Raw genomic sequence first — 22,109 nt, forward strand, 5'->3', positions numbered from 1 at the left:
ATATAAAAAACAGAGGTGTAGAGATAATTTCCTGAAGAAGGGAACATATAAAATTATGAAATCAAAAGAAATAAATTATCAGTTTTTATACATAGAGAGAACAAAAGAAAAAGCTTGTTAGTTGAGAAAGTGAGTGATCAATCTTGGAAATAATTTGGACTTGGAAGCGGGTAGATCGAAGAGTAGCTGTATGGTTATCATCATCTGACAGTTAATGAGGTATGCAGATACCTTTGAGGGATAATGAAAGAAAACATGTCAGGAAAGATAGACACAGAAAAGAATATGGAGGGAAGGGAAGGTGATGTATATTTTAAAATGACACTACAAATCAACATGTATGTCGTGCCGAATAAATGCAAAGCAGGCAAACATAGAAAATCTGCTAACACATAGTTCTTGAATCTTGTATACTATCCCAAAATACTTAGTAGCTTTTCAGTTCTGATTGTAAACAAATGTGCTGTTGATACCTTACATACAAATGAAGTAAAGAGTCAAGATAGACAGAGGAATAAATGTTATACCCTGCCATTAATATAAACAAAATATCCACCATGTAAAATTTACCTGGCTAATAATGGTTTCCATCTTTGACTTGCTCATATCCGGTATGGTGGTCTTAAGAAAATCAACAATGTTCTCAAAGCTCTCACATTCCATTATAAGTGCCTCGTGGCTACTAAGTAGACTAAGTGCAACTTTAAATATCACTTCGGTACCTTGAAGAAAAATGATATCTAAAAAAATAGACAAAGACATATGATTTAGTAGTTTGAATTGATGCACATTACTTAACAAAACATGTTATTTGATAACTAAGTATGCAAAGTCTCTCGACTTCGGACATTGCAACACATCTTTTAGTTATGGTTTATGAGTTATTTCCAGCAGCAGGGACCTCGTTAATCGCTAATGAAGAATCGGTGATTGCAGAAACACTTTCACTTTGGGAATCCCACAACTGCATTGGGAGCCTACTGCGAAAAGATCATCAATTTTCCATTTGCTGTTGCTTATTCGTATTGTAAACCTCTAAAACCTGCCCCAGAATTGCTTCGGATGCGTACCTCCCAACTTTTCATTATTTCTGATTTTGGCACCATAAAATGGCAATGTTGTCCCTCTTTTTAAACAATTTATATGTCCCATTTTAAATTTTCTAATGATGGGAATCATACAACAGCAAAACAGTGAATATTAATGCAGCAAACCCTCAATGTCGGTTTGGGTTTACCCTCAACATTTGTTTACAAAAAGATATATTGCTGCAGTGATCCGCTTTTTATAATTTACTGGTGGATTCCCAAACCTTGCTGTCAAAATGGTTGAGTTGACTCTCCTAGGATGGAACATTAATGAAGCCTGTACCATGTTTAGTGAGAGGCAGTTTACCATGCATCTTCTTTTGTCAAGTATGATGAACGCTGGACCGATTAAATGGGTAATTAAGAAGTATCATGTTAGAAAAACTGAAATTGAGCGGGTCCAGAAATGATTATTTTCAGCAATATAAAATGAAACCTTTGTTCAAATGTTTTCTTATTTGAACAAATATATGGACATTATTTTTAATAAATGTATTAACTATAACAGCATGTAGCAATAAACGGTAAGGGGGACTGATAGGCTGTTGTGGGTAAATATACAGTGTGTATTTTAAGTTTAATAGGATGTTACGTCATCTGCTAAATTATTGGTGACTGCAGCATATATGGGGAAAGGGCCGGCTTCAGGGCGGTGTGACTGGTGGAGTAGCACCTGGCGCTGAAATTGGTGGGTGCCACAGTGTTTAAAAATAATTTTTGGTTTAAAAGCGCATAAACTTCCTTGTGCCTTCATCAGTTTTCAGGTAACAATAACAATGTCAAGATAACTCCGGTGATTCATGTTCCTACTGGAGAGACGTCGGAATTTTTGCACAGTGGGCAGTTTTGACTCATGATAAAGTAGTGCAGAGGTTTTAATAGGCCTGATGCAAAGAACGTGTACCATGCAGATCGTAGAGGAGAGTGTGAGTGAACTATGAGTAGCACTATAAAACATTAAATGTATGTCAGAGAGAGGCTATGGAGAGAGGAGGTGCACGGTTGGAGAGTGGTAGTAAGAGAAGTAATGGTGAAGGAGGTCATAGGGCAGGAAGCGCCAAAAAATACTGTTGCATCATGCGCCACCAGCGCTAAAGACATTCCTTTGAAAGTGCTGCAGATTTTAGAAGTGTTCTACCATGTTTTAATGTTTATTATTGTATTTTATTTATACTTGTATGATGCGGTGTTTGTAATAGTGATGTCTATTTTGTTTGTTTTTGGGTAATTTTAAAAATGTGATAACTATGAAGGAACTAAACTAACAAGGGGAAAGAGAAAATACAGGTGGGTTAGGTAAAGGGCTGGAAGTACTGACCCCCTCAATTAGAAACTGGGCAGCTGAGCAGCAGTGGCCTCTTCTACATAAATTATTTACTAATATATCAACTTTGCAAGTATTAAACCTTAGGCACTCTCGGTTGCCGTACGCCTAGCACATCTGCCAGTATGGCACTGTGTTGCACATCTTGGCTAAAGTTTAGTACACAAGGAATACAACAGAAAGCAAACACCCCAATCTGGTTGGAGGCCAGTGAGTAGTAAAAATGTATTTTGAGATTGGTCACATTTTTGGCCCATAATGGGTATCCTTCATGGTCAACTGGTTGCCTATGTAAGAAAAAAAGAAATAAGATGAATTAACAAAATAAACTATATGGACTAAATTATCCAGAAAGTTGTGACCCAAAAGGTACCACACAAGTTCTATCAGAGAGATTTAAAGACAAAGTGAGAACACTGATATAAAATAAATACATGACCCATCCCTGCCATGGTGTCCTGAGATGACGCTTCCAAACGTTTGCTGTTTAGAAAGGAAGATTTGGTCCATTAGGTACCCATTGCAAGGAAAATAGAGAGATCCCAAAGCAAGATGAACACAATAAGTGGGAAAAATGGAAGAAAGGGATAGCCTAAGAAAAGAGGGAGCGGGAATGCCAAGAACATAGAAAACAAAATGGCAGAAAGAAACAGGTGAAAAGAAAAAAAAAATATATATATATATATATCCACCAATTCTCCCCTCAAACACACACACACACACACACACACATATATATATATAACATATATATATAACACATACAGAAGTGAAATGGAATGTGGAGATTCTAACTCACATTGAATGACCACTAGCATTTAAAGCCATAGTCGTAAGCAATCTCTCTGTTATGAAATACTTCTCAGTTTTTGTGCCATACTATGTAAACATTTTATGTTTGTAGTTTGACAGTTAAATACATGTTTAAGATAAACAAGTAGAATTAGCCCCAGCTAGCTTCCTTGGACTGGAATTTGTTTATTTATTTAAATCAGTCAGCCTTGCAGGAATTTTGCATTTGTAACTTGATTTTCAAGTGAATGCTATTCCGGACCATTGGACAATCAATAGAACTAAAAAATATCTTGCATACCCTAAAATGCCGGAGTAATAAAAACATTATTTAAACATTTCAATCACCCAAGAAGTGGAATAAGCATATATCCCAGACCTTTTAAAGTGGTTTACTGTAACCCTGGTAATCAAAGTTGGAAAACAAACTTCAACAAGGCATTGAAAATGGCTCAACATGGTTTGACGAAGATTAAATAAGATTTCCACTCCCTGAAAGTAGACCCTTACGTGTGTTAAAGATGCAACAGTTTAAAAACCCTCACAAATAACATTAACACATTGGAATCTCTGGATTATGATTAGGGCTCCCGGTTTTATGGTATTTATTTTTTGGGCATTTCCGTCTGTATTTATCCATATTTATTTTTTGTCAATGTTATCTGTATTTATCCATATTTATTATGGGTTTTGTGAAAAAATAAAGCTGAAACTGGTATATTTCCATATTTATTTAACCAATAAATATGTAGTTCTGCTTGAATGCCGGCCAGGTTTCATTGATATGAACAACCGCAGAAGATAAATCAATGCACTTACATGAAAATATGCACATTTCAGTATCAGCCTTGAACATATCTACTGCTGTTTGAGCTTCTTTACTAAAATTCCTTTTTTTTTAACCCCCTTACCTATCAATCCACACAGTTATTGGTCTTGCCATCATAACAAAGTGTATTTAGAATCCCTTAAAAAGCACCACCGATTTCCGTTTTTATCCACGTGTAAAAATAAATACAGACAAAAAATAAATGGTTTTCTGTCTGTATTTATCAGTAAAAATCAGTAAAAACGGAAAACAGGGAGCCTTAATTATGATGCTTAAGAAATCAACTTTGAGATATGGAATTAGAACTAACGTGTTAACTGATTTATTTCAGGAACAATATGTACACCAACACGACCCAAGCTGTCTGAACATAACACCGTCACCCAACTGGATGATGTAGTGTACTGTATAGTGTTTATTTATAGTTGTGACAGCTTGCTTACCTTGTTTACTGTCATTGTGGCATAACGTGTTCACGAGCTCGTGGTGTCTCACTGAGCTCGTGCTTTCTCTGCATTCTGCTGATCACATGCGCGTGTGGATGTTACACGCGCATGCTATGTGTGTATCTTTAAAATGAGCGTTTCTTGAACTTGTATTCTCGTGCGTTCAACCTCCTCCCTGAACTATGATCGGTTCTGTGGCCAGTGACCGTTCATACTTCGGAGAGGAAGGACGCACTCCCGTGGTGTCATTCATGTTACTACAATAAAGCTTCAAGATCATCTTTACTCTTCGTACATTGGATTTATTCTACAAAAATTCAAGTGAAGCTGTACTTTTCAGAGATGGACAGAAGATATGGTTACAGGAAGACTCAGACTTCACTCTGAGAAGCACACAGCGGAATCATTTGCCGAGACACCCTCAAAAGCATTACAAGTCCATACTAATAGTTGGCTATGCACAATAGAAATGGCAATAACAACACAGCATATCTTTTCATACTACCCTTTCCTAAAATGTATGTTGAGGAGATGGTATAGCTTACCAAACACTCTGGCAACAAACCCCAGTGGAAACTGAGAAGCGAAGAGCGTCAAAAACCAAGGGGCAGCGTAAAGACTCGGGCTGATCTCATTCTCCTCCAGATGATTATAAAGGTCTCGGTGATAGTCATGGAGAAGCCTGGACAGCTGGTACATCTGAATCTAATGCATAAACGGAAGAACAGCAAAAAGAACAGAAACCCATTAGTTTTCTCCTTCAAAAGTATATGAGACTTTTTAAAATCTGAATTCACCATCTTACAGATTTGCATTTGCCATTCTTTTCAACACTAAGTACATAAAAAATAGGAGGCAGTGTGGAAAAAACAAAACAAACACGTCAAATGTGACAGTAGAATAAAATATTCATGGGAGCACCAGTTATTGCTCAGAACATGGTATACATACATAGCATTGGCATGTGTTGATACTCTCATATCAACACATATTCATCTTCAGTGTACTGCCAATCATCCCGAAATATACCACTAACAGGCCTACCCACAAATGATGACTGCAGACTCTAGATTGTCACTGAGTCTGACCATGATCTGAAAGTGATTGGTTCATGTGAAGAGCTGAAGGTTAAAGCTAGTAATTTATGTGGCCAGATGGATATTAAACAAAGGAGGAAGGTTATGTTCTCTGGAAACTCCTAAGAAGTACACAGAAGTAGTAACATTTGCTGAGTTCTTTCAGATGAAAGCAAGCAAAACCACTCAACTGGCCAGTTTCTAACGCCAGTCTGGTATCGTGCAGATCAACACGTAGTCTTGGTCGACAGCATCTCAAATGACACTGATTGATCAAAATGAATATGAGGTCCAACACTGTTGCTGTACTCAAATAGGTAACCATCACTGACCGGTGGCCATCAGAAAGGTTATGACCCCGCTGCCGAGCAATACCATGCCTGCAGTGGGTGAGGAGGTTAACTTGCACCTCACATGATTAACATATATATGGGGTTCACTGAATGGTTATGTGCAGGTGTGGTCTAGTGAAAACTTATGTGACCAGATAAAGGTTTAGAATCTTACCTGCAGCGACACCATATCAGGTCGGTATTGTTTACGGAAGCCCCAGTCATACATGAGGAACTTCAACATTTCAAAGGCTTGCTCTTCACTCATGTGCAGGAGAAGAATGCCAGCCACAAAGCTGATGCCTTGGCAATAACCCACTTCCTGGTCCAGCAAGGAATAGGCTTTCAGGAGATTAAACAGGGAGAGTTGCCCCGCTCCCAACTGTGCAGAAAAGTAAGGGTGAGTTGGAAATGTCCGACCTACACGGAAAAACACAAAAGGACATGCAATTGATAACAAAATCAAACAACAAAAAAACAACAGAACATCACTAAATACATTGTATTTTGTTTTTGAAAAAGAGAAGGCTACAGGTTCAAATGAAATCACATTATTTATTTTCTTATTAAAACGGCATACAACTGCCCATAACAGCAAATGCCTGAATTGTGATCTCTATAAAGCACATCATAGAAAATATCAAACATCAGAAAATTTAACTCTATCCAAGTCAAGTAAATGTTATTAAGACCGTACATAATTGTCTACTAGGAACAACCCACTTAATCCACCAGAGAGATGATAAAGCCAAAATCTACTCTTTATTTAGGGTGACTGTAGATTGGATTTTATTTGGCAAAAATATAAAAATTCTCTCTGCAGACAAACTAAACGGATAGATTCCTGTGCCCTAAGACGCACAGCGCTGTAGAGTACGTTATAAACATTTACGTCTACATAGAAGTTCGTCTGTGATTTCTTTTTTTTATTTTCAGTAGTGAGGGCTGTTACTGCTGGCTCGAAGGAAGATTTTCATAAATATGCCCGGCACATTAAACATTTATTAGTTGTTTACTCACTTGTGACATTTTCGGTCCTATGCAGAAAGGTAAATTTGCCTTTTTTTTGTTTGCCTGCCAGGAATTCACAAAGACTTGCAGGTGTAAGCCTGTTTACACGCACAGAGCACTCTGCTAGAGTTCCCCACAGGTTCAAATCTCACTCAGCAGGTGGGAAACTGAGCGTTCCAAGGAGTGCTTAGACGTGGAAGATTGTGAATGCCCACAAACATTGAAATTTGGCGGGATTCAAAAACTTCTCATTATCCTTTCCACACTGGAAACTGTTAGAGCAGGGGGTCTCCAACCTTTTCAGAAATAAGAGCTACTTATGTTCAACCAACGTCATCCCTTGCTACTAATATTATTAGTGTTGTAATAGTGATCATCTCAGATGAGATTAGATTAGTTGTCACCACATCCAAGATGACTAGTAGTGATCACCTGAGTGCATCCGGCATGGTAGCCGGCAGTGATGTAATAAGCCTTTATCAATTTTGGAATGCCTCTACATGGGTAATACATAACAGCCATAGCTGCAATCTATCTGTCAACCAAGGTATTAATATAAGTAATACGTCTCCCTAGTGCTGCCTGATTTATCACTCAAATATCAGATTTAAATATATTTAGGAATTTGAGGTTTCAAAAAACACAAATTTTTATCTTGAATACAATCATTTAAGTTTTGGGCAACATAGACTAATTCAACCAACCAAACGTGTCTAATTTAGCAGGCTGGGATGCACACAGGAGAGCTACTTCCAGGTAGGTTCAGAGCTACCAGTAGCTCACGAGCTACTCGTTGGAGAAGCCTGATGTTAGAACTTTAGTCTAGCCAAGAGCTAAAGTAACTTCCTTTCCAGGGTAGGGAGGGAATGAATCAACCCCAGATTTGATGCAATGTAGGGCAAGGAGTTTCTCCACTGGGGTAAAACAAATTCCCTGTTGAGAAAAAAAAACAAGGAAAAATGTGCGTTTGCAATGAATAGCTCGCCACAACGGATAAATACAGAGGGAACAAGAGACTTAAAAGCCATCTGAAAACATCCACCTAGTACAGATACAAGGCGTACTAAAGAAAATGTTTGTGAATAGAAGTAAATCTGCACAAACAGGAAAACGTATAGAGGCGGAGGCTGATTTACTACTAGTTTCAGGAGTTGCCTCGTTTGTTTATAAAGCTTAGTTTCCTAAATTTCTGAATGCAAATATATTACTATGGCTTTTACGTGTGCATAATTCAAGACACTGAGATGGTCTTTAATAACTAACCAATACATTTATAAACTTTCAAGTTACAAGGGGGACGCTAGGTGGCGCACTAGCGAATGGCAGCCTTCGTGTAGGGCTCCCGCAGTCCGGCGGCAACTATCCGCTTAAATATCCTGAAAAGGCAAGCATTGGGGCTGTAATCGCAAGCGGAGCTTACATGTGGGACCCGGCGACGACTGGCCGAATTTGAGCGTTATTGACGGTCGGAGGAAGGAGGGAAGCGTCCCGGAGGCTCCGGCGGACGAGACGGCTGGAGGAGACGAGACGCGTGGCAGGCTGCTGCTACTAGGAGAGCCGAGGCTGTGGTCACGGCCGTAGGCCTCCGGATCGTGGGAGGCGAGAGACGTGCCCAGAGGTACCGCATCATGGGGAACGTCGGAGCGCTGGGACTCTAAGCAGGCTACTAGTGGGAGTGGTGGTGGCGGCGGGGCTCCCCCCCTCCTCTGGAGTACTAGCTGAGATTGGAGTGCCGGGGGCTGGTGATGCGAGTGCCGAGTTTGCCCAGGTGGTGAAAGGCCCTGAATTTCACGTGGTGGAGGCGCAGCTACGCTGGTGAGAGGTTCCCCGCCTGGCGGATTGCAGTGGTGAGTCTCCGATCCCCCCCTCCCGCATCAAAGGCAATGGTGCATTGAAGAAGTCCCCCAGGAAAGGGGGGGTGTGCTGTCTGGAACTGCGGAAGGATTGTGTGGTGGAGCTGGGATGGCGGACTGGGACCGTGGTGCCCGGGATCGCGGGAATCCTGCGCGTATGGACTCTTGATGACCATACTCCATTAGGGGAGATCACCGAATCCGGCGCTGACACTTTCGAGGACGCTGGTGCTGTGTGCTGAACTGAGCGGGTGAGAACGCAGGTGGCTTTATTCCCCAGACTGGCTGATGGGATTTTGACCATGGAGCGTCACCCTCGGATGGGACTCTTTGGCGTTGCCTAGGGTGCAGTGGGAAATGTACTGGGCTCCCTTGCTGTAAATCGCTCGCACTGGACTGCTGGAGCTGGATAGCAGAGTTGGGAGGTTTGAAAGAGGGGATTGGCGCCACTTCTGATCAGGAGGCGGTTGCGTCCCTTCACGTCCACTATTGGCGACGGCGGAGTTCACTGTCCTATGCGGCGACGCCACTGACTGAGTTGGTGAGGGAGGCATTGCCCGGCCCGGAGTCCTGAGAGTTGAGAGTAGGAGACGCATTGGAGGCCTCTCATCCGTTGCCATTGGAGTATCCTCTCCCTCCCCACGCCACCTCCTGCAACCTGTGTCATATTGGGCCTACTGGCTAGGGACTTGCAGAGTGCTCATCCTTAAGGTGCGATCTACTGTATTAGCGTGCGGTCAAGATGGGCAGGACGGACGCGAGACAGCCCAAACTCACGTTTGACTCTAGTAAGAAGACGACCAAGCCTGGGGAGGTGCTTCACAGCCCGGCGGAAACGAGTGGGGCAGCAGGGGATTCGGCAGGCGCAGCGACTAACCTACAAGATGTTTTGCGCGAGATGCGCCAAGGGTTTGCGACGATTGCTGTCAAAGTCGATAGGATGTCGTCGCACATGGATGCAGTGGTGCATAAATTGGATGCTCATGAGGAGCGTCTGAAAGGAGCGGAACAGCGGATATTGGATTCGGAGGACACAATGACACAGCACACCTCGCAGCTATTCAGAATGGACAACCTGCTGCGAGTTATTGCGGCCAAAAATGAGGATTTGGAGGTGAGAAGTAGGCGTAATAATGTCCGCATAGTAGGTATTCCGGAGACGACCAATGTGGGCAAAATGGAGGAGTATGTAGAGAAGATGTTGGTGGCGGCGATTGGTTCTGAAGTTTTTTCTCCCCAATTTATAGTGGAGAGGGCGCATCGTGCCCTGGGCCCCAGACCGAAACCGGGAGGAACCCCCAGGCCAATCATAGCCCGGCTGCTGAATTATCGGAATCGGGACGCGGCTCTGAGGGCGGCACGCGGCACACGCTCACTATCATATGATGGAAACTCCTTTACTTTGTACCCTGACTTTATTCCGATGGTCCAAGAGGAACATAGGAAATTTCTAGCTGTAAAGGCCAAGCTGCGAAACTTGCAAATGGACTATGCGTTGCTCTACCCGGCTCGGTTGAGGGTCACGTACCAGGGGAGGCAAAAAAAATTCACGAATCCTCAACAGGTAGAGGATTTTCTCAAGCACTACAAGCGTGCTCACAGGCCTAAGGATGGAGCGGAAGAAGAGCTGGATCCACTGCATGGGGAGATGGTGTATGGTGAACAGTGAGTGGGGTGAACATTGCTCGCATACTGTAACGATGATGTGTATGAGTGTGTTGCGCGAGAGCTGGGATTGGGGATCTTGATTGAGAGACATTGCACCGGATTCAGCATACTGTTTGTTCCTTAAGTTTTGTGCGCATGGAGAGATGGGTGGGTATTTTGGAGGCCTCCGCATTGTTGGGAGCTTCTCCGGGTATAATGGGTGTTGTTTATTTTCTATGGTCTAGTGATAGTACTGTTTGCTGATGAGGTACCTAAGTTGCCTATGGTTATAGCGCCGGACCCCCCTTCTGGGTCACCAGGCCAGACTACAAGTCACATTGTGAGTTTGGCGATAATGAGGGGAATTAGTGGTGCCACCTAGATATGCTCCCCGAAGGGAACTACCCTAGAATGTATTAGGGGTGTGGGGAGACTACTGGTCCTCGTTCTTGGGGCAATTGTGGGAGGGAAGGGGAGGGAACATGGCTGGCAGGTTGGGGTTTGCTTCAGTGGGAGTGGGGAGGGTATAGGGGGTTCAATGAAGGACCGGATGTTTGGAGTTCATGTACGGGGGAGGGAGACTCAAGAAAGTTGTGGGGTTTTTGCTTACAGAGGAGGGAGGTGGCAGAAGTTTATTGGGATGTTGATTTGATTATTCAGGAAAGTCCAATGCTGTGGTTGCTGTGGCTTTTATTGATATGCCTACGGGTTCATGGGACAGGGGCCGCACTGTGCGTCATGTGGCTGTTCGGATCATGGAAATTTGAGGAGTAATGGCTGATACTGCACGGATGGCGAAAATCACAGTCTTAACATGGAATGTACGAGGTTTAAATGATGCAAGGAAATGCAGGAGGGTGGTGGCCTATTTAGAGCAGCATCAGGTACAAATCGCATTACTGTAGGAAACGCATCTTAGCCCCCGTTCAACTTATGCTTTGGCAAACAAATGGGCGGCGGTACGGAGTTTCTCTTCGTATTCAGGGTATGCCCGTGGAGTGGCGATTTTAATCAAGAAAACGGTGCCATTTGTGAGACTAGGTGAGCATAGGGATGCAGAAGGGAGATTTGTCTTGTTATGGGGCAGGCTTGGCACGGAAACAGTCACAATAGTAAACTGTTATGGTCCTAACGTAGATTCGCCTGCCTTTTTCACACAGCTGTGGGGTAAGATACTGAACACTGGCTCCATGCATATTATATGGGGGAGAGACTTTAACGTTGCAATGGCCCCAGGACTGGACAGTTCTGATGGTAGCCCTCAATACAACAAAAGTGCACGGGATGCTATAGCGGGTATACTGGAGGAAGGGGGCCTGATAGATAGTTGGAGGTTCGTGCATGCTGGGCTTCGGGAGGGCACACACTTTACAGCGTACGCTAACACTTGGGCCAGGCTTGATTACTGTTTTTTGTCTCGCAGATTAGTGGTTGATTTAGGTAGAGTTACGCATTTGCCAAGGTCCTATTCGGATCATTGTCCGGTTCTGGTTCAGGTAGCAGTCCTGGGCTATGGGAGGGCTGTGGGCTATGGGAGGGCTGCACCAGTGTGGCGTCTGCAACCCGCGGCCCTTTTGGATCCACTGTTTAAGACAGAGCTGGGAGAGGAGATTGCAGAGTTTTTTCCTAGCAACAAAGGATCGGTAGATAGTGTTGATACCATCTGGGAGGCGTTTAAGGTGACGGTCAGGGGATACTACATTTCGAAGAGCTTTGGGGTACTGAGGGATATCCGAGGGTCGCTTATAAAATTAGAGACGGACCTTAAGGAGCTGGAATATAGGATGGCCCGGGAGCCGATGGGCCCCATTCATAAGGAATTTAGAGAAAAGCTCACGCAATATGAAAAGGAAGCAGATAGAGAGACCAAATTCAGAGGCAAATATTGGCAGGCTCGAAGATACTGCGAAGGAGAGAGACCGGGTCGCGTCTTAGCAGAGATAGCTCGACATTCGCGATGCAATACACACATATTGGAGATACGTACGTCGGAAGGTATCACGCATCAGGATACGAAGGGTATCTTAGGCCTATTCACTGCACATTATGAGGAGTTATATGCTACACGCCGCGTTGGGGAGGTCTTCTTTGGGGATTTCCTGGATGATGTGGCACTATGTTGGCTGAGTGACGACCATAGACAGTTCCTTGGAGCCCCGTTCGAACTTGATGAAATACGAGATGCAATTATGTCTCTTAATAATGGTAAGGCGACAGGCCTGGATGGGCTACCAGCGGAATTTTATAAATGCTATATAGATATAATGGCTCCAGTGCTCAAGGAGGTCTATGAGGAGTCTCTGGAGGTGGGAATGTTGCCAGGGTCGATGAGGGAGGTGGTGATTACCTCTTTGCTGAAACCAGGCAAGGACCCTGCTGACTGCGATGCGTACCGGCCGCTGTCTTTGATAAATTGCGACGCTAAGATATTGGCGAAGGTGCTTGCCACTAGGCTTTCTTTGCTAATGACTAAAATAGCCCTTCCAGATCAGGCTGGGTTCATCCCTGGGAGATCTACGGCTAGTAACTTGCGTACCCTATTCTCATTGATTCACACAATAGTGCCTGAACTGCCTGTAGCTGCCATATTTCTTGATGCCACCAAAGCATTCGATTCGGTTGAGTGGAGCTACTTGTTTGCTATTTTGTACAGGATGGGGTTTCCCAAAATATTCGTGGCATGGATAAAGTTGCTTTACACTGAACTGAAGGCGAGAGTACTAATTAATGGTGAGATGTCGGACCCGATTTCATTAACCAGAGGTACCAGACAGGGGTGCCCGTTGTCCCCATTACTATTCGCGATAGCGATTGAACCTTTAGCATGCCGTATCCGACAGTTGCACAAGCAGAGTGCCTTTAAGTGTTTCCAACGTCAAATAGATGTGTCACTCTATGCGGATGACTTAACGTTGTATGTGGTGGATCCACAGACTAACCTCAATCCGCTACTCAGAGAATTCTTGGTGTTTGGGCAATTATCTGGTATACAAATCAATTGGAAGAAGTTGCAGTTTTTTCCCCTGACTCCTGCGGTGGTCCGATTTTCATTGGACTATCCGCTTGAATGGTGTGACTCGGATCTTCGATATTTAGGGATCCAGATCTCAAAGCTGAAGGAGGAGACGTTACGATTGAATTACGGTACTGCCATCTCCAAATTGGCAGAGGACGTAACACGGTGGATCTCCTTACCATTTACTATGGCTGGTAGGGCCTCACTAATTAAAATGGTGGTGTTACCTCGTTTTTTATATTTATTCCAGAACATCCCGTACTATCCAGGTGCGTTCTTTTTTCGAACGCTCCGTTCTGAGCTATTAAGATTGTTCTGGGCTGGTAAGCAACCTAGACTGGCTTGGTCAATTATTACCCAGCCATATAGAAGTGGGGGATTTGATGTCCCTGACTTTTTAGCTTATTATCTGAGTGCTCAAGCCCATTTTGCATACCATTGGTTTGCACCTACACCTTTCATGCCGCAGCTGGCTGTGGAGGACTGGATAGTTCGACCTCTGCCACTGAAGGGCATTATTCAGGGCCCAGTCAGTGTGATTGAGACGCCGGCTACTACGGTGACGTGCACGATAGATGCGTGGCAGCGGATCCTTCGCCGGATCGCACTTCAGTTCTTGTATGCACCGACCTTGCCGTTAGTTTACCATCCAGATCTGTCCTTGCTGCAGGAAGGGGGGTTCAAGGGGATGTGCGCTAAGATGAAAATCCGTTATTGGGGCGATCTATTTCTGAACAGTCAGTTCAAAACGAAAGAACAATTGTTTCAGGGGTGTCGGCCTACACCGCTAGACATCTTTTATTATATCCGGCTGCGGCAGGGGCAATTTCTGGAAGAGCCTGAAATAGTACTGCCTTTGCAAGTTCTGCTTACTTCTGCGGATGGTAGGCATCTAGTCTCTCACCTGTACCGTAGTATTCGAGAGCAAAGTGGGAGTGTAGAGTGTAGAGCGCTCAGGCAGTGGTGTGTTGATATAGGCAGGGACATAACGGAGGCGCAGTGGGCGTATTGTTGCGAGCTCACTTCGCAGATCTCGGCCAGCTGCAGGCTGCGGATTATCCATTACAAGTTTTTGCAAAGATTGGATTGCACGCCCGGAAAAAAGCTGAGATTCCGACTCTCGGACAATGACAAATGTGAGCGCTGCCACTCGGAAGGAGCCGGTTTTTTACACTTGGCTTGGATGTGTCCAAGGGTGTCCGATTACTGGACGCAGGTACACACAGCACTGACGGCTATGTTGGGCGACACGATTAAACGGGACCCGCTCATGATGCTGCTGGGATATACTATGCAGATACCCAAGGTGAATCGGAAATTTGGGAACATTGCACTTTTACTAGCGAAACGAAGGGTTGCATGTCGGTGGGGAAGGGGCCGTGCACCGAAATTTAAGGAGTGGATAGATGATTTACTGTATTGTCAAGAACAGAACACAATATACGCCGACACACAACCATTGAGCAGTAGGGCCAAGGACATATGGGATCCGTTCAGAGCATACCTGGCAGCTCAGGCCAATTCAGATGAAGATGGAAATCGGGTGGCAGCGGGTACAGTTCCTGCAGATACAGCATACATTTAGGAGCGACTCTTTATGGATTTGCAGTGGTGGGGAGTCAGGTTGGCGGAGAGGACGATACGGTATTGAGATGTTCTACCTGAAGGAGGTACTCTGGCGTGGGTGGCACTGACGATGAGAAGGTGGTGGATGGTCTGTTGCAAAGCAAGGAGGCTGACATGGGAGTAGCGGAGGTATGTGGCCCTGGTATAACCGTCTCCATATGGGACATGGTGGATAGACCGCAGAGATGGGAGGTGTAGTCTGCGCTGCAAGTATTGTGGACTGTCTCGTTGGCGTATAGCCCTTTATTGATGCTTACTCTAAGGGTCACTGGTGCGGGGGTTGCTTATGCGCGTGGGGCCTATCAGGCTTCAGAACCCGATCTGTAGGGGACTACAGTTGTATGCCCGGCAGGACTATGGCAATTGTGGATTTCTGTTTCGTATTAGGATTCTGGACATCCATACCCCCCCGATTGCCTTCGCTGTTGTTACACAGTGGAGGTGCAAAAACAGGAAACGAAAATAATTTCATGGACCTTGGTCTGATGAGCATCCAGCAGGGATGATATACGAGAGATGTTGCAGGGCCTTGCCGCCGGACCTCCGGGTTGTCGGTCAAATGGCTGTGTATATAGGTGAGAGCACCAAGGGGGCAATATCGTCTGTAGCCAGCCCGTGAGGTTGTATGCGTGAGGCTGTGATATTGTGTACTGCTGTAATAAAGGTCTTTGAAATAAAATAAAAAACTTTCAAGTTACAACAAAGAAAGTGGTTAATTTGCAACAAAGTAAGTGCCAGGGCCCAACTTACTTCCCAGGAAGCTACCAGGGTTTATACCATCCACTGCCCCTGCTTGGTCTGCCACGTGCTAGTTCCATCGATTACTACTAACCATCACACTGATAAAAGGGTGACATATTGTACATTTTCACACCACTTTGAGATGTAAGAATGGACTAGATGTGCTAGTTCATTAAGGGTTTTTATGATTAAATCTACAGGACATTGAAATATTTTGCTGGTCATAAAAAAAAGTCAGACAGCGCCACCACTTGGTGAACTGTCATAAAATCTTGCCAGTTGCAAATAAGTGGCGGTGCTAAGCACCCGCAAAAAACGGCACAAATTAAGCACTGAGACGAAGACGCATGTGGCAGAGCGGGTGGGTCCACTGGCACAAGACCGTGATAACTGAAGTACTTAAACTGATTATCACTGTAACAATTCTGATGCTATCAAATATCTCTTAATGCCAAATGTATTGTTTGAATGTCTTCCTTTTAATATTAAAGCAATATTTTAAAAAAGTATTGGAGAAATAATTGCATTCAATTCCATTCAATTCCATTCATATTGTCAGGCTGCAGTCATATTTAGAGATTTCTGCACAAGCTGGCGATACAAGTGTGTCAATGTTTATATTTCAAAATCATTAACAATCTACGTTGAAAACATCAGATTTTTATTTTTTTAAGTTCTATATAGCGCAAACTCGACCCAAAGATATCAGGTATCAGAGCACCCATTCATTTTTGTTAGGCACGGGGAGATTAAGGGATTTGCCCGGAATTAAAAGATGTTGAGGGTCCCTGCCGAGACTCGAACCCGGTTCCCCAGCTACGAGGTCGACTGTTGTAGCCGTAAGGGTACATCCTCTCTCCAATATTGCAATTACACTCTATAGGCAATTGTTCACTTTTATCAAATCATTAAAAAATGAGAATAAAGAGGTTTTTGTGGTTGCTAGCAGAACTAACCACTGTTACACTGGTGGCCTAAGTGGTGGGCCACAGACTAGCATGAACATTAACTCTATGTTTGCATGTATATATGATATTTTACAGAGTGCAAACCTATCTGAAAAACACCTTAGCGAAGTACGGGGTCCAAGGCAAAGACGCAGTCAACATTTTGAAGACAAACCAGAGTGTAACTGAAGCAGTAAATGGCTCCTACCAGCAAAAGTGGACGGATACTGCATCATGTAGTTTTCTTTAAAGAGGGGTGCCTTCAGCTTTTTTTAGACTGGAGCAGGACTTTAATGCCTAATGTTAATCCAGTGCAGACTTGAAAACTTTACAGATTATTGGGAAACAGTTTAAACAGAGTAAACTAGGCTATCACCTTTGTGAATACGTTCACACAAGGAAAACAAGCATTTTCAAAGCCAACAGGTCTGCATTGGCTGCCAGCTTTTTGACTTTGGCAGTGCTTGCTTTGCTATTTGTAAAATTATATTAATGATGGAGCTGCCAGTCCTTCACCAAACATAGCTATAAAATAAAATACGTTTTTTATCTCAAAAAGGAACATTGCCAAAGTAATTCCTGGCACTGAAGGCAGCTACATTTTATGCAGAAGTACTATTGTGAAGGTGCAGAATGCTGTCACTCACAATGAAGTTAGCCAATGCCTAAATTGGGCTGACCCTTTGACTGATGCTTTATGATGTAGAGGAAGACACATTTGAATTACACGACATCAAATCAATGAAAGAAATGGGCTGTCTGAAAGCCTCTATAACTAAATATTTATATATACATATTAGTAAAACCAAAAGCTCTCGGCTAACGCCAGGCCTAACAAGTGATATATAAACCAGGTGATATGAAAATTGTTAATTATTTTATTACTGGTACCAATTTTTCTTCAAGTATTAGGTAACAAACAATTCAGGTGAAAGAAGACAGAATAGGTTTTCCCTGAATAATGCAAAGTGCCGCATTTCATTCACTACATAGGTTACTAAACACGAAATGCAGTCCTCAGATGATGTCACAAAATGCCGATTGAGCTGTTGACACAACTTCTGTTTGCACCACAAGAAAGTGAAAATACCGACTTCTTCTGTAAAGGCATTAAGATTTGTTACAGATATAAAGATGAGCATGGGAATCCTAAGTTAAAACTTCAAGCAAAGGAAACACAGCCATGTATATTATGTTCTTGATGATTTGATAACATAAGAAAGAAATTGCAAATTCGAAGAAATTCATCCTTGAGATCTTAGCAATGCTAAGTACAAGAACAAGGCTAGGGAATGAACCTAAAGACGAGTACCAAGCTACACAAAACATGGTGGGATAAAGAGAAGCCCTCAGTGGATGTTTGAAGACAGGCTCACTACAAAAACGTCGCTGGTGAAGGTGGAAAATATTGCTTAATCACAATGACTAAATTATATTAGGAAGGACAAGGTTACCAGGGGCTCACTGTACAGGTTGAAGCTTTAAACATAAAACATGCGATTTGCGGCCTACTATAAGGGTCTGCATATCTTTGGCTTTTCGAGGAGTAAAAGTTACAAAATATATTTTAAAGAGAATGTGTCAATATTTACCTTTCACTTAAGTGCTCAATAATTTAAATTTATGCGAGTAAATTCCACAGTCTGATTCACAGCATCAGGACTGGTGGAATTTCCCTTTGTAAATGATATTCATAAATGTAGAAAGTCTCCTGCTCTGTTAGATTTCTCACATTAGTAAATAAACAAGCATTTGCAATGCAATTGGTCTCGCATTTGTGAAAGTTAGAGCTTTTGGTGTTGAAAATGACAATGTTTTTTGTATTTTTTTGTATGCAGTGGTCCCAGCTAAACATGGGCTGAGCTAAAAACAACGAAAAAAGCTACATTTCAATACAACAAGAAAAATTCACTATGAAAGTTGGTTTTGAACATGCTTTGTTTTTGGGCAAATTACTTAATCTCCCCATGCCAAATTGAAAGCGGAACAGTGCTTTGGATGGGCGATAATGCGGGGCAGACTGGCAGTTATATATGAAAAACTGCTGCTTCTGAACAGCATGTAGGTCTGGGGATGTGAGCATTGTATACCAGTGAAATATTAATTTAAAAAACTACATTTGTGCCTGTTAGGTAAGACTGGGGATGGAGAAAACACTTATAATGCTGAAACTGAATAAATCACATGTTTGTGGTGTAACAGCCAGAGTAGCTGATGTTGGAAATTTGGAACTTAGTCGAGTTTTAGTGTTGGCTTAAAATGCTGTTGTTTTGGGCAAATTATTTAATCTCCCTGTGCCCCCCATAATTAAATGTGCCCTTGCGCAATGTAAATGGTGTTTATCTAAAGCGATCCGATACCTTTTGTATGAGTTCACAGGATATAACTGTCTAAAAAAATTAGACGTAGAGCTAAATACGAAACATGCACTTATCAAGCATTCACATATAATATGCAGCGTCTCGCAAATGCCAGTAAAATGTATGAGTCACAAATGTAAATGTATTTGTACTTATATAGCGCACTTCTACCCAGAGGTCTCGTAGCGCTGTATTCATACCGCTGTGGAACCCTTCCTGGTTTTCCTGTGAGATGTCCACTCCTGGGCACCCCTCAAGGTGAAGCCAGGCATCCTAGCGCTGTGGGGGCCGTTGTGGAGATTAAGCAAGCTATTGCCCAGAGTTGCACAGTGGGACCCATGATTAGAATAGGCACCGAAACGAGAATTATCAGGTCCGGGGAAATTGAATCCAAGAGCCGCCGAGGCGGGAATTGAACCCTGGTCCCGGGCCAGACCTCTGCATCAGGGTCTACCGCTCTAACCATTGAGCCACACTTCTCCACAGTGAAAGAAGTGTGATAAAGCAGGCTCGTGCGAGGCAGCTCCGAGTAAAAGGCAATAAAGAGGAAGACCGGTAAGACAGCTGAAAGCGACACAAAGAGGGATACACAGGTGAGCGATAACTGGGTGGAAAGAGAAGCAGGCAGGTTGTTAACAGACAGCTGAGAAAGGGAAGTGGAACGGAAAGAAGAGAGAAAGAGGAGATACAGAAAGAGGTGAGAGTAAAAAAGAAAGATCGGTTAGAAATGTAGCTGAGAGAGCAGTGGAGACATGTCACAGATGTCAAAGAGACAAACAGGTGGGACACAGATGGCTAATGGAGGAGACCGGTAAAAAGGGATAGATGAGAGGGGAGACAATTGAAACAGATTCAAATGATATAGAAAGGGGAGAGTAGGCAGATGACAACAAGCATTGAAAATGCAATAGGTCCCGCCCCTGACCAGGTCAAAGCCATTTGCCCTGCTAATGGTATTGTATAGCAATGCAAATGAACCCAACCCAATGAAAGGCGAGACCCATTGCACCCCCAATGCTCGTTTTGTTTTGCTGCCTGCATTCCACGTATTGCACAATAGCACATGCTATGGCACACGTAAGATTTTATTGTATTGTAATTGCATTTACATAGCGCTTACTACCCCTAACAGACACTGTCGTAGCTGCAAAGACAGACAAATGTGATGCAGCCACGGTATCATATAAAATCTTAGTTAACAATTGTAAGACGGTGGTTCTGGCATTTTGCAAACCAATTGTAAGGGGAAATGTGTTCCTAAGCAAAAGTCTTGTTAACCCAAAAACATTAATTTGCTCGCAAGGGCTAGTAAAACGAGTGAATCACAGTCAATTGCAAGGGGAATGGTGCTTTCAAGCGATAGCCTGGTTAACCTCAAATCATTCATTTCTATATAATATGCAGAATTTAATAGTAACGGTGAAAAAGTCACTGCAAGTGTTGGTTTTGAATACTGAAAGCAATTCAAGATTACCATCCAACCCATCGGGCGCACGGAATCCCAGCTAAACACAGGCTGAGCTAACACAGCGAAAAAGAAAAATGAAAAGGAAAATGCTACTTACCAGTATGCATCTGTTCTTGGCATGTAGAGCTGCAGATCCACACAATATGCATTGATCGCCATCTGGTGTTAGGCCCGGATGTTTGCACTTGTTTTTGTCTTGGAAAAGTCTTTGGAAGTCACAGGATAGGGGACTACTCCTTTGGATGATAGTGCACATGGGCATCACCTCCATCTTCAGATCGTTTTTCGACAGCAGGGAAATGATGGAGTTTTGTGAGAAAAAGATAAGATGCCCATGTATGCTGTATCTAAATAAGATAGTACTGGAACAGTTAAAGGTAGCCGGGGAGGTGGGTCGGCGTGTGTGGATCTGCAGCTCTACAGGCCAAGAACAGATGCATACTGGTAAGTAGCATTTTCCGTTTGAGGCAAATGAGCTGTAGATCACACAATATGCATAAATTGTTTAGCAGTACCCATCCCTAGCAGCGACCACCCGTATCTGTTGCAGTAGTTTGAAATAGTGTTTTGAGTACAGTCTGGCCCACACTAGCTTGCTGTTTACATTGCACATCTACACAATAGTGCTTTGTGAATGTGTGCGGTGTAGATAATGTAGCTGCTTTGCAGATGTCATCTAGGGGAATGTTCCCTAAAAATGCCATTGAAGCCCCTATCTTTCGTGTAGAGTGGGCTTTAGGAGGAACAGATAATGTAAATTTTGCTTTGTGATAGAAAATCTGTATGCATTTGACAATCCACCTTGCTATCCCAGACTTTGATATGGGGTTGCCTTTATGTGGTGGTGAGAATGACACGAAAAGTTGTTTAGTCTTGCGAAAATGTTTTGTTCTTTCAATATAATAAAGCAGTGCTCTTTTAACATCGAGAGTGTGAAGAGCTCTTTCTGCGACGGTCTGTGGTTGTGAGAAAAACACTGTCAGTTCTACAGACTGGTTGAGATGGAAGGGAGAAATAACTTTAGGAAGGAATTTTGGATTAGTTCTGAGAACCACTTTGCAATGATGTAGTTGTAAAAATGGTTCTTGGATAGTGCAGTGCCTGTAGCTCACCGACTCTTCTAAGGGAAGTAATGGCCACTAGGAAAGCGACATTCCATGTTAGAAATTGTAGCTCGCATTTGTGCAGAGGTTCGAATGGAGGGCCCATTAGTCTTGTGAGAACAATGTTCAAATTCCACACAGGTGATGGTGGAACCCTGGGAGGAATTATTCTTTTGAGGCCTTCCATAAACGCTTTGATAGCAGGTACTCTGAATAGTGACAGGTATTGTCTATTTTGTAAATAGGCTGCTATGGCAGCGAGGTGTAACCTAATAGATGTGTATGCTAAGTTACACCTGTGGAGATGCAGTAGATAACCTGAATAGACACATCTAAAGGATTGATGATGTTGTTGTGAGAATATATCACTAATCTTTTCCACTTGGCTGCATAGCAGGCTCTAGTAGTGGGGCGTCTAGCCTCTCTGATAACATTGATACAGTCAGGGGG

At 43.2% G+C, this 22,109-nt stretch overlaps 1 protein-coding gene across 5 annotated transcripts in view; it reads right to left on the minus strand.

Annotated features, from left to right (window-relative positions):
• TBC1D4 (TBC1 domain family member 4) overlaps positions 1–22,109 on the minus strand; it is a 623,735-nt gene that overhangs the window by 11,621 nt on the left and 590,005 nt on the right. For all 5 annotated transcript variants that reach the window (XM_085622014.1, XM_085622012.1, XM_085622013.1 and 2 more), the window contains 3 exons: positions 6,063–6,307; positions 5,025–5,184; positions 571–740 (listed from right to left, as the gene is read on the minus strand). In XM_085622014.1, the coding sequence (XP_085478140.1) occupies positions 571–740; positions 5,025–5,184; positions 6,063–6,307 (575 nt within the window). The remainder of the gene's footprint in view (positions 1–570; positions 741–5,024; positions 5,185–6,062; positions 6,308–22,109) is intronic.

Source organism: Triturus cristatus, chromosome 8, assembly GCF_964204655.1.
Source record: "Triturus cristatus chromosome 8, aTriCri1.1, whole genome shotgun sequence".
Taxonomy (NCBI): Eukaryota; Metazoa; Chordata; class Amphibia; order Caudata; family Salamandridae; genus Triturus; species Triturus cristatus.